The sequence below is a fragment of the Idiotropiscis lumnitzeri genome, chromosome 17 (genome assembly GCF_059441095.1).
Source record: "Idiotropiscis lumnitzeri isolate Australia: NSW breed Sydney's pygmy pipehorse chromosome 17, RoL_Ilum_1.0, whole genome shotgun sequence".
NCBI lineage: Eukaryota > Metazoa > Chordata > Actinopteri > Syngnathiformes > Syngnathidae > Idiotropiscis > Idiotropiscis lumnitzeri.
Window position 1 is genome coordinate 5,126,846 of NC_142407.1, and position 13,137 is coordinate 5,139,982.

At 40.9% G+C, this 13,137-nt stretch overlaps 2 protein-coding genes across 5 annotated transcripts in view; both read right to left on the bottom strand.

Annotated features, from left to right (window-relative positions):
- endou2 (endonuclease, polyU-specific 2) overlaps positions 1-3,165 on the bottom strand; it is a 7,209-nt gene extending 4,044 nt beyond the window's left edge. Inside the window, exons 1-3 of the mRNA XM_088279908.1 lie at positions 2,356-3,165; positions 1,000-1,213; positions 630-735 (exon numbers count right to left, since the gene is read on the bottom strand). Coding sequence (XP_088136034.1) covers positions 630-735; positions 1,000-1,101 — 208 coding nt within the window. The 5' untranslated portion in view covers positions 1,102-1,213; positions 2,356-3,165. The remainder of the gene's footprint in view (positions 1-629; positions 736-999; positions 1,214-2,355) is intronic.
- Positions 3,166-3,319: 154 nt separating this feature from the next.
- rnf14 (ring finger protein 14) lies at positions 3,320-11,131 on the bottom strand. Of its 4 annotated transcripts, XM_088279906.1 has the most exons (10): positions 11,080-11,097; positions 10,772-10,983; positions 9,341-9,496; positions 8,735-8,865; positions 8,440-8,632; positions 7,486-7,874; positions 7,181-7,409; positions 6,127-6,299; positions 4,782-4,912; positions 3,320-4,509 (listed from the first exon to the last, which is right to left on the bottom strand). In XM_088279906.1, exons 3-10 carry the CDS (start codon positions 9,486-9,488, stop codon positions 4,449-4,451), a joined length of 1,455 nt encoding a protein of 484 aa, XP_088136032.1. In that variant the 5' UTR covers positions 9,489-9,496; positions 10,772-10,983; positions 11,080-11,097; the 3' UTR covers positions 3,320-4,448. The 4 variants fall into 4 exon arrangements, with proteins under 4 accessions (XP_088136032.1, XP_088136033.1, XP_088136030.1 ...); XM_088279907.1 differs by lacking the exon at positions 10,772-10,983 and having other exon boundaries at positions 11,080-11,131; XM_088279904.1 differs by lacking the exon at positions 10,772-10,983 and having other exon boundaries at positions 11,025-11,101.
- Positions 11,132-13,137: the final 2,006 nt, after the last annotated feature.

Genomic DNA, 13,137 nt, shown 5'->3' on the forward strand with positions numbered 1-13,137 from the left:
AAGTCTTCCAAGCGATTTCTGGTCATATGACCCAAGCAGGGGCGTGGCCTTGTTGCTTGTACCCGCAGGGCGGGTGTAATGAACTCTGCGTGTTCTGCAGTTATGCAACGTGCCTCTGTTCGTCATAAGGAGATTATACTAGTGGATAAAAAAAGCTTTGCTGTGAGGCTATGTGATTGGAAGCTAAGGGGTCATCACTGGAGCAACTTGTCATACAAGATAGGATGTCGCACTCGTGGACATCCAGTTATTTCCTACACACCTTGTGGTCATTTGGGTTACAGAAGCCTACTGAGATAACTTCAGGTGAGAAGCAGAGTACACCCAGAGTAAAACAAATGTACCACTAAGTGTCTTACTCCCTTATAGACAACAACACCCATCTGCAGTTGAGTAAAGTGCACCTTTTTGTAATTGCAAAAGTGCTAGTAATTAATTCCCTCTTAAAAAGGTTCCCAATTGCTTACAGCAAAGCAGCCCTTTTTGTCAAAATAAAACTCCCGAAATCACTCCGATGAAGGTAGTTAATTGGCAACAAGATGCCGGTAAAGGACTACTTGTCAAAATTAAATCAAGTTCCTCAACTCACGGGTTCCTGAGCACCAAGACGCTACATGATGATCACTCACCTAAAAAAGTCTCCTTCTGGAAAATTTTCTCATCGACAAATTTGAACAGAGGATATCCGGCCCCGTCGTTGTCGTCGTCGTTGATGGCCATGTCTCCAGCTTTGCCCTAAAAAAGGACACAAGTACAATAAAATGCTGTAACACTGTGTATGGCTTATTTGTACTGATTTACCTGATCAGAATCAGAATCAGAATCAGAAATCCCTTTATTGTCATTGTACTCAAGTGTGCAACGAGATTAGAGAGCTCCCCTCTCCGGTGCAATACAACAATAATTCAGATAAATATATAAATTGAATTGAAAAATGATGTAAGTAATCTGTGTTTATCAGTAAACTGTTTAATACCAGTATGCATGTGTGTAGTGCACCTGCAAGGATATCCTGTAGTCCTTTCCAGGGCGTAGTCTGTTCACATCGTTATCCCACAGTTCCTGCACCATGGCAGACAGCTCTCTTTCACTCTCGATCATGATATGGCAGCTTGGCTCACTTCTCAACGTAGCAGACAAGGGGCTGCAGCAGGCCTTCTCAGATATTTATGTTTATGTTTTTTTTTTCAATTTTAAATATGGAGCTGTTCACCTGTATGGAAGCAACAGAGATGCAACCGGCTATTTAGGTTTTAGCATTGGGAACGTTTTAAAATTATTAAATACGATCTAAATATCGTGGTGACTTTTTTTCGAGAACAACTTCAAAGGGAATTGTAATTTATATGCATATTATATTCCTAAAGGTATATAGAAATAAAATAATTCTCAACTTAGAAACTATAATAGAAAATATGTTTATTTATATTTTTATAGGACTGTAAAAAAACATTGGAAAATATTGGCAAATTATGTTGTCATTTAAAGACAATATAAGGTCCTTAAATTTTTGTATTTCTATATATTTATAGAATTATGAATAACACATTTGATCAGAATGACGATGCTTTTGTGTCATTTTTAAAGGAAACGTCTTGAATCACCCCAGTCACAAAAAAAGTCAAAGCAAAACTGCTGGTTGAAATCACAATAAAAAAAAATTTTAAACTTTTTAATAGGGCTGTCAAAGTTAAAGAGATGGAGATTAAGTTAAATTGTACAGCACAATAAAAATAATGAACACAGTGGTATTTAATTTCTGTAGCAGCTGATCTCTGCTCACTGTGCAGTCAAACTTTGAGGTGAGTTACTGTTCTAAAGACAGACTTTTACTTTAAAAATTTGCTTGATGGCTCATTGGAAAAATCTAAATAATTTGCACACTTTGCAAAGCCAAAAACAAACACCATATTAGTTGTACTCTCTTTGGTGTATTGTTCAAATGTTTTTCCTGATTTTACAGGAAATGAATCATATTCAAAGATCAAAGAAAGCTATTAGAACAGTCTGAGTAGAAATATACTATTAGATTTTTTTCTACATTAATTACAATTACATTAATTACGGTTCCAACATTTGTAAAAAATTGTAATTGAAAAACATGATTAATCACCATCAATTATGTAAATGTTTGTGGTTAATTTGTTAAAAAAATGTAATCGCTTGACAGCACAAAATACATTTTTATCTAAAAGAATTACTGTCAACATTCTCGGATTGATCAATTAATTCAGTATCAGCATACTGAGTGGAATACTTTGTATCGAGCATGTTTATTATTTGTGCCACCAAACTTTGGGAACTTCCTGATTAACGTTTGAGCTCCAAGGCTGTGTCCCATGATCCCACACTGACCTTTGTTCCCCCCAGTTGGAGCGCTATCTCGATTCAGAGAGGCGATCACACTTGTTTGCTGATTTTCCTCCGTGGTCTTCAGGTGCTGCTGTTGTTGACGGTTTCCTATATTTATGAGAGAAGATATGTCTTTAGGGGCATAGTAGCAGTCAGTCAGTTAGTGTGTGTGCGGATGGGAGGGGGTGTACGACAGGAGAGAGGGGGGGCCATTTTAAAGGGTTATCCCCTGTCAGCAACTCTAGCCAAAGGGGTGACACAATGTTGTCGTCTCTTTTCAGTCTCAGGCACCAACGTGTGCTCTTTTGTTTCTTTAGTATTTCATTGTTGCTCCCACACAGGTCACACAGCACCACCACCTGGATTACGAGCCTAAATATGGGTCACACTGCAGGTTACAAGACACCCTGTGGAGCGGACACACACACCACCATAATTTGAAGTCAGTGGAGGGGGACCCAAAAATAGTAAAAATAAATAAATGTCATGCCATTATACTGAGATATACACTCTGGTACATAAACTTCTATTGTAGCAGAACATATAAATCTTTAACAAACATGAATGAAAAATCCACATTAAAAAAATATTTACCTGGGGCTAGTTTTTTGGGGCCCATAATCTCAGTTTGAGAACCTCCTTTTGAAAATTTTGTTTTTAAAATTAGTGCTGAGGTTGAACATTTGGTCTGAATTGAGAGAAATAGTTTCACTTTTTTATGATCGTTTCAGAGACATCTGGAGGTATAATATAGTATGGATAAGTTCTGTTGGATTTAAAAATCCAATAAATGTGTACATAAGTGTTCCGGCTGTTCCTTCTTTGCCATCACTTGTATCCTTGTGTGGTGATATCAGAAAAGAAGCAAAGATAAAGCAAAACACTTGTTTCAATACTGGCTGAGCAGAAGACTCGAGATTTTTCAAACCCTTAATGTGTATTCAAATGACGGATACTGGATGCATGATTTAAACGTCAGACGGTGGACATTTATTTTGAAGCTGAACAAACAAACAAACGTGATGACAGGATAGGGGTTTGAAGAATGAAGAAAGTCTTTTGCTTGAACATGATCTGAAAATACTTTCCAGTCTGTTCAGGTAAAAACAGCATACAAAAATGAGGAATTATCTAAACCATGGCTCCCCTTTGGAAAGTAATTTTTGGCACCATGTGCTACAAACAGCCTCTCATCTGTACGAACAATGTTTAAAACCACACGTGACACAATCAGACCTGATGTAAAATATGGGATTAGTGAGGTTTTTAAAGGACTTTAGGGGGAAAACGTCATCTCCAAAAGACAAATACTGAATTTAAAATATGCCAATTGTATTTTGTAAATAACACCATATAAAGAGTTTTTCCCCCCACAACCCCCCAAAAAAATACTCACTCTTTGACTGCCCATTACTCATTTGTTTCATGTTTATGGGCAGTTTATTTTTTTGGGGCATTTAACTTTCTTAAACATAATATTGTTTTCGATTTAACTAATCAAACTTGTATCTATGTCAACAATCACCTAGATCAGAACGAGCATACATGAGCAATTGCGGGCCAGAAAGCATGTAGATTCTTCGGGGACACCCGTGTCGACATACACTGTCACTAAAGTGGGCACACCGCAGTGAGATCACGATTTTTTTGGCCTTCCCGTGCAAAATGAGATCATGAAAGAATGCGAATCGTCTATTAGTGCAATACTTATGTTTGTAATTAAGGGTATGAAATGTACGGCACGTGGGCCATGCCAGAGCAATTTATTCTACTCACCAAATCTTAGATAAGTCTTATGAAAAGTAAATAAACTCAAAGATTCTCATAAAGTGTAATAATAAATTTAATTGTATTGGTTAAATCATACTTAGGGGTATAAATGTAGGTGTATGCTTTATAAAGCCACATAGCTTCCGCAATAAAGGCTAAGTGCTTTCTACCAAATATCCTATTTGGACACCTTAATACAGTGTACCTAATGAAGTGACTGATGTGTGTATGATGAAAAAACGCATCACCGCAAGAATCAAAAGATGAAAATAAAGACTGTGGTGTACGATAAAGTGCATTCAGGCGGGGAGCACTAATAAAGAACATCAGTCGTCTTCATCACTCCATAAGGCATCTTCTTCATCCAGATCCACACCTTGGAAGAGTCTATGGCAACGGGGAGGGAGAGGGGGAGAGAGAGAGAGAGAGAGAGAGAGGGAGGGGGGAGAGAGAGAGAGAGAGAGAGAGAGAGAAAGAGAATGAGAGAGAGAGAGAGAGAGGGAGAGAGAGAGGCGTAGAGAGGGGAAGAAAGAGAGAGAGAGAAAGAGAAGAGAGAGAGAGAGAGGGAGAAAAAGAGAGAGAGAGAGAAAAGACATTTAGGAGTGTGTAGTTTAGATAAAATGGAGGTGTCTTGACGTGAGGAGGAAGGAGTGACTCACTGCTTGTAGCAGGGCGAGTGTGGGTTGTTGAAGTGACTGTATGGGTTGGCTTTGTTGAGGAGGCCCATACATAGCCAGCAGAAGTAATGGCGGCAAGATGTGCACGTCATTTTGTTGCAGCCGTCCACTTTCTACACACACACACACATGCAAACACACCCCCACACAAACACGCACGCACACCCATACACGCACACGCACGCATGCACGTGCGGACACATTACTGGAATCATGTCAAGTTCAAAGCAGTCACTAGTTAAAATGGGACGTATGGAAAATGTACTTTTTCATATTTGTATACTAATTGGGTTTCCAGTTTCTGTGCACCTATAAAGTGTGAAATAAAGTCAATAAGCCTATTTTCTTTTGTTCTGCCTATGATAATCAGCTAGGTTGGGTGAAGGCTAATAGGAAAGTAGTACTTAGTGTTAAGAAAGTATGTTGCAGTAATATATCTCGACTGAGTGAGGAAGAGTTTTGTATGTCAGGGAGGAGCTATGTTTAACCAGGGTTGTTTGCAGAAGTTATGGTATTTGTCGCATGTGTGTTTTTGCTCTGCGACATTTGCAATTCAGATGCATTTTTATTATTATTATAATTTTTTTTTTTTCAATCAATTATCTGTAAGGAAGGCGGCACGGTAGCCGACTGGTTAGCACGATGGCCTCACAGTGAGAGACAGCATCGGTCGTGGGTTCAATCCGGCCATCCTGTGTGGAGTTTTGCATGTTCTCCCCGTGCCTGCATGGGTTTCCTCCGGGTACTCCGGTTTCCTCCCACATTCTACAAACATGCATGGCAGGCCGATTGAACACTCTAAATTGCCCCTAGGTATGAGTGTGAGCGCGGATGGTTGTTCGTCTCTGTGTGCCCTGCAATTGACTGGCAACCAGTTCAGGGTGTCCCCCGCCTACTGCCCAAAAATAGCTGGGATAGGCTCCAGCACCCCCCGCGACCCTAGTGAGGAGAAGCGGTACAGATGATGAATGGATGAATTATCTGTAAGGAAATATTTTTAAGGCTATTGTACTGCAAAATGTCACAAGATATAACAAAAACTTGGTAACAGTAAGTCATGCGCACTTCATTGTAAGTCCCCGGTTGCCATGATAATGAAAGCTGTACTTAGCATTTGCATAAGATGGACCCGCCCTACCCAAAACCACATGATTTTGATGAAGGTGTCAAGTGGAGGTTATGTGTGCTGTCAGACTTAATCCTTTGTGTATTTTGACGGATGGATGTCAGAAAACCTTAAGTATCCGGGAACTGTTTTTTGGGTAAGAAAAATTGCATAGTGTGTGTCTTGTAGTAGCTCCCTGTGATTAACAGGGGGCGCACCAACCTGTATGTTGGTGCCACAATAAGGGCAGCATTTGCAGTTCTCATTGAGCCAATCTCTGCTAAAGGACTCTTCCACGGCTTTCTGGATCACCCTTTTCCCAAAGCGCTGTTCCATAAACTTTTTCCCCTCGGCTGTGGCAGACAGATACTCGTCTCGTAGACTGCGCAATTCCTCTGTGGCACATGACAATGACAACCAGATAGACAATGACCAAATTACTTTAAGTCACAGGTGTCAAACTCAAGGCCCGCGGGCCAGGTATGGCCCGCAACCTCATTTTATGTGGCCCGCAAAGGGCATATTATGTGCATCAACTTCCTGTTTCTAGCACATTTTCTTCACATTTAACAACATTGAGAAATGAGAACGTGCCATTTTTTTTGTTACCGATCGGCCCCTTTTAAAATAAATTGAAAAATTGTTGAACAAACAATTACTAACTTCTAATTTCAAAACTGGCTTTCCATCAATTTCTTGTGTGTACGTGATAACGCAAGGTGATCATACATTTATATGGGTTCACAACCATAACGGCCCTCTGAGGGAAACCATAAGTACAATGTGGCCCGTCAACAAAAATGAGTTTGACACCCCTGCTTTAAGGGGAACATCCAAAGTGGAATAATTTGGAGATGAAACCCAAATTTCTGAAAATAATAATAATATAATAATACAATATACACTTAAATAATCAAGTGTCAAAAGTCTTGAAACTTGAGCTTAGTGAGCAGTGACAATAAACATTATGTCGTACACTAGCTCTACCAGGCAGATGCCAACATGTATACCATACATTTAGTACACAAGACATTCAATTTCAGCATTAACTATAAAAAAAGTATTGAAAACTTGGTTTTAGATTTATTATCAAGTTTACTTTCGTTTACACACGAATTATTAAATTAAATTATTAAATGCTTGCTGAAAACAATTTTAAGTGTTTAATGAATTTCTATATAATGACTTGCAAACTATCCTACTGAATTAAATGAATTCCACTGCAATATCAATTTCTGTGACGATTGCAATGAAAGGCGTACATCAATCAAATTACCTGCGGGGATCTTGCAGTGAGAGACCCCGTGGTAGCCCATCTTGCACAGCGTGCAAAACGCATACTGGCAGACGGAGCAGATGCCCATGGTGGTGTCGGGCTCCACCATGACCGCTGTACCGCAGGAGTGACGGGGGCAGTACACAACGTCGGCCATGAGGTCCAGACTGGACTGGAGCAGCAGCCGGTCGTAGCGGGCGAACAGCTCCTCATCCACGAGCTGCTTGACCTAGTGACAAAGTACAAAGTGGAGGGTGAAACATTCATCACTGCCTATACATAGAGACAATAGAGCAGCGTGGTACCTGCATAGGTGTGGCTATAGAGGAGCACTTGGGCTCGGGGCAATTAAGGCACTGCACATTGCCGTCCCGTATTTGGATCTGGAAGTATTCCGTCATGCAGGCTTTGCAGTAGACGTGCTGGCACACCTTAAAGCAGAGGCAGTCGGCGCCGCGCTTCTCCATGAAACAGATGCCGCAGCAGAACGGCGTGCTGTCAAACACCCTCTGCCGTTGTGCCTCGTCAAAGTCCAACAGATGAGGTAGGAGATCGACGCGCGTGTCCACAGACACAACGGCCCGCGGGTCCAGCAGGGGAGACGCCAAAGAGGGTTGCTGGTCACACTTTTTCTTCTTGAGCTCTATTTTCATCTTCTCCGAGCTATTGCAAGGACTCCCGGGTTGTGTCACACCTGAACCAAATTGCAATATAAAATAAACAACATAAAATAAAAAAGAATCCTTCTTAGCAAGTGACTAATCAAGCGTGGCAGTCGTTAATAATATGAAGTACTAGAGCTGAATAATTTAGAGTTGTAATTTGTTTTCCTCAATATTTTGATTGCAATTCAATATGCAAGTTTTTCAAAGCCCTCTTTCCATATATAAAGAAATACAAGCAATGAACTGATCGGTATGATAAACAATATCCGATTCCAAATTATCCAAAAATATTTGGGTCTTATAGGTTAGAATTCGGCTAAAATAAAGGCAAATGAATCATGAATTAACATAAAATAATTATCTACAGAGTTAACGTTAAACACTGACTTGCTGTTTAGCCTATCGACCAAAATGAAGCAGTTTTTTACAATTACAGCCTCTGCGATCAAAACGTGCATTGTTCAACCCGAACAGATACGGAATGATGATTATTCTTCCTCAAAAGTGGAGCCTTGTAGCAAAATCTTAACCTTGTAGAAGGTATTTAACTCCACAAGTTTCCTACATGCATTCACCAAACCGTTCCATTCATACCTGAGGCCGCGTGGTCGGCTTTCCTGCTGCGCTCCCCGCTTGCCTTACTTTCATGCCTGGCAACTATAAGGGGCGACTGAATGTCCAGGAAGTCCAGCATCTCCTCGCTGAGGAACTGAATCCACGTGAAGAGAACCACACAGCCTAGGTTCTCCTCCCATATTTCATCCAGGCGTCTGCACAGGGAGCTCATCTGACCAGAATGAGAGGTAGGAGGGGGAATAATTATGAATAAAACAGGTTGTGAGTGAAAAAAAGGTCTGCTGCCATTTTCTGAAGTTACATAAAGTCACACCTGTCCTCTGGTCATCCATTTTGAGCTCACAGTGAATATTGGCGAATTTGTAGATGGATAGTCTTCAGGAAGCTCAAAGTTGAGAACCAAAGGAGGTAAGAAGCTGATTTTGTATTCGGTTTGCTTCTCCCCTGCAAAAGATTCAAGAAAAGAGGAGGCCTGAGAGAACTACAGCGGACACAAATGAAAAGAGAAAAGGCCGATATATCAGATACTGGGTTACATTAAGGTTAAATTCCTGTTTTAACATATACGGGGAGCCCATTATTGTACTCAGCACTTCTTATAGTTTTGGGGTGCATCTGTATGATGGTAAAAGTGAATGTTTTTGACATATTTCAACAAATATTGATCGAAATGACAGGCTTTTTTTTTTTTAGCTTTGATGGAAGGGAATCTGCATCAGTTAAAAATCTAAATGTCATTTGTCATCTCTCTCTTCCATGAAATATTGATAGATTTACATCGACAGGTGTTTGGTCTTAGACCAATGTTGCGCTACATAAATCTTTAATGTAAAATGACTAATATTGTAAGTTAGCCCACTCTAGTTCTTAGTGTCTCCTTTCAGTCAATCATTAGGTTGACACTTTGCACCCATGGTACCTTTGACAACAACTTTGAAATCGGGGGGAAGCTTCACACAGAGCTGGATCTCTCCTCCCTGGGCAGATTCTGCTCGATGGAACTCCTCCTCATAGATACTTGCTAGGGCAAGAAGCTCGTCCTCCTGGTCTGCCTTATCCTGAGACATTTACATTCCTGGTAAAGCAATACAGTAGTAATTAGGAAATTCTAATTTGTCTTTTTTTATTTAGCAGCTTTTGTAGTTTAAAGCACACTCGGGGTCCTGTTCACGAGTGAGGAGAAGATGGACCATGAGATCGACAGGCGGCTCGGAGCAGCATCTGCTGTGACGCGGATGGGGTATCGGTCTGTCGTGGTGGAGAAGGAGCTTAGCCGAAAAGCGAAGCTCTCAATTTCCGGGTCAATCTACGTTCCAACACTCACCTATGGTCATGAGTTGTGGGTCGTGACCAAAAGAACAAGATTTCGGATACAAGCGGCCAAAATTAGTTGCTTCCGAAGGGAGTCCAGCGCCTTCAACTAGTGCAAAATTCTGCTGCTCGTTTTTTAACTGGAGCCTGGAAGACGGCTCACCTAACTCCAAAATCGGCCTCTCTTCACTTTCTTCCAGTGCACTTTAGAGTTCGTTTTAAGATACTTATGTTCATCTTCAAATTTTTAAATGGCCTCGTCCCAGCGTACCTCTCTGAGCTCCTCGACCCCCACGCACCTGCCTGCTGCTTCAGGTTTGCAGACCAAATGCTGCTGGAGGTACTGAGGAGTAAACAAAGCCTTAGGTGGCATTGCAACTTTTCTGTTGCCGGTCTTTCACTATGGAATGAGCTTCCATAAATTAATTGTTAGGCAAGCCACCAATCTGTCCACTTTTAAAACTCGTTTGAAGACACATTTTTATTCTTTAGCTTTCGACTCAACATGCGACTGTTGCTGTTCTACAGTTCTTCTGTATCTATTTTTGTTTTAATTTCTGTTCTAATTTCCTGCTAATTCATATCACATCATATGGAAAGTGGTTTGTTACAGCTCAAACTGTTGTGAAATGCGCTACATAAATGAAATTGTATTGTATTGTACAGTTATGTATTTCTGATTTTTATGCAAAATACAATCCCGCTGACTTGTGGCTGCTCTTCGCGTTTCCTTCTTTACATATTGTATAAGTTATCTATACGATGCTCACAAGATAATCAGCAGATTAATTATACCTGTATGTTTTCAGGGTATTGTATTGTATCTCCAGTCGCCCAAACTTAAGTTGAGTTTGAGATCCCTCTGTAGTACGTACTCGAGTGTACATTAGTAAAGTAAGTAAGTACATACTTTAATAAATACTGTAGCTCAATTGCAGCCGACGTCAATGATTTTTCACCTGACGAGATGTAAATTTTTTACCGCAGCTTAACATTAAGAAGAAGCAAGCTTACCTTATCTAAGTGGTTTAACTCTCACCTGAAGTATTAAGAGGAAGCGCTGGCGAAAATGTTCTATTAAATAAAGATAATTTGACAGCAACCGAATTAAAGCTAGCATTCCTCAGTGGAAGCTGACGTAAACAGAAGCTCACGGCCGACCTCGGCCGCCGCTTCTTTAACTTGTCATAGCGTCGACATTATCCAGTCCCGCGTGTGTACGAGACATCAAAAAGTACACTTGATGCCAAGCTGGAAAAAGAAATAAAAAAGCGTGAAAAGACGTTTCTCACCTTAAAAGTGGCAGACGCTATAGACTTGTGCTCAGTGCCGATTGCATTACTGTACCTGATTGTCGCAGCGACCCCGCCAGGCCTGGAGGTACCATCGCAGGTAGCCACATCATTAAAACAATAAAAATAACAACACTGTACAGAATCAGAAATCAGAATCAAAACTCCTTTTATTGTCATTGTACAGTGTGCAACGAGATTAGAGAGCTCCCCTCTCCAGTGCAATACAACAACAATTTAATCAAATATATAAATTAGATAAATAAGAGAATAATGTGATGGAAAATAATACGCAATTGGATAAATAAAACACATTACGTCGCTGTTCTGCAAGGTAAGGGTGGTCGTGTGTGTGTGTGTGAGAGTTCAGAATGATGATGGCTCTCGGAAAGAAACTGTTTTTCAGTCTATTAGTCTTTGATTTGATGCACCTGTAGCGCCTGCCAGAGGGCAACAGGTCAAACAAGTGTGAGTTTGGGTGAGTATTGTCTTTGACGATATTGAGAGCTCTGCTGAGGCTCTGCGCCGTTTTGACTGTCCTCTGGAGCCTCACTCCGTCTGCCTCAGTGCAGATGCTGTACCAGGTGGAGACACATTATGTCAGCAGGCACTCGATGGACGACTGGTAGAAGGCCAGCAGCAGCTTCTTGTCCAGGTTGAATTTCCTGAGGATCCTCAGGAAGTGCAGATGCTGGTGAACCTTCTTTACCACTGCTGTGGTGTTGTGTGTCCAGGAGAGATCATTGGAGATCTGTACTCCCAGGAACTTGAACGTGTGGACCCTCTCCACACATTCACCTCTGATGTAGAGGGGGGGTGGCACAGTCTTGTTCCTCCTAAAGTCGATGACGTTCTCCTTTGTTTTTGCAATGTTGAGTTGCAGTCTGTTGTCCTCACACCATGCCGTTAGTTTCTGGACCTCCTCCCTGTAGGCTGCCTCGTCACCTTTCGAGATCAGACCGACCACTGTCGTGTCGTCGGCAAATTTGACGACGGTGTTGTTAACGTGGGCTGGGCTGCAGTCATAGGTGTAGAGGGCGTATAGGAGAAGGCTCAGCGCGCATCCTTGAGGGGAACCGGTGCTCAGCGTTCGGGTGGAGGACGTGTAGGGGCCGAGCAACACAGTCTGGGGTCTGTTGGTCAGAAAGTCCTTTATCCAGATGCGTGTGAGGGCAGGGAGGCCGAGAATGTCCAGTTTGGAGATGAGGATGTCTGGTATGATTGTGTTGAATGCCGAGCTGTAGTCCACAAAGAGCATCCTGGCATAGCTCTGCTGTTGTTCCAGATGGCCCAGCACAACATGCAGAGCAGTGTCGATGGCGTCCTCAGTGGATCTGTTTGCTCGGTATGCAAACTGGTAGGAGGGAGAAGCCGTTAGCCGCTGCGTCTATGCGCGCCGCCATCTTGGCGTGGTCAGGTGAAATTCTGAATATTTGAAAACAGATTTTAATTTATTTTAAAATAAAAATAATGATGCTAATACAAATCAGTTTTATAATGTATTGTGTTCTTTTTAACATGAAAACAAAAATATGCCTGTGGGTTTCTTTTTCCCCCAATTGTAATTTATTTGTTTGTCCCTTTGAATTAAGTCTCAAGGCAATTTTTCAGTTTCAATTGATTACATTACTTAAAATAATTTAAAGTGCCCATAAGAATAAAGATATCAATGGATATATTTTTTCTTTTTAGATTATTTTTTAACATATATAATTTAATTTGTCCCCAACATCACAGTCTGTCTTACTCTGTGGTAGTTTTGACCTCTAAAAGTCACATATTTGATATATAAATTAAGGTCTTTATTTTTTGTTGTGAATACCTAAAACGTGCTGGTGTAGCGCAATAACTAATTTGAATGAAAAAAAAAAATCCCCCGTTCACCAAAATTCTATAAGCAAAATATTTTTTGAGGTTCTTGAGCTTTATCATTATACACTTCTGAGGCTTAAACATGGAGTCTATCTGCTTTTTTTCTTGCGCTTTCCTGCAAATATACACATTTGTTTATGTTAGAGTGTCACCCTCTGAAACTAATTACAGCTAGACAAAGATAGGGGATTAAAAGAGTACTCTTAACCTTTGTCATAGATATTCCACAGATGTTAAGACA

Bases quoted from the DNA above. Each gene is read 5' to 3' on its own strand.
- rnf14 (XM_088279907.1), bottom strand. From the start codon at position 9,488: ATGTCTCAGGATAAGGCAGACCAGGAGGACGAGCTTCTTGCCCTAGCA. The intron at 7,875-8,439 runs GTATGAATGGAA...AATTTGGTTCAG, and splicing joins AGCCGACCACGCGGCCTCAG to GTGTGACACAACCCGGGAGT. The intron at 4,913-6,126 runs GTTGGTGCGCCC...GTGTGTGTGTAG, and splicing joins ATTGTGGCACCAACATACAG to AAAGTGGACGGCTGCAACAA.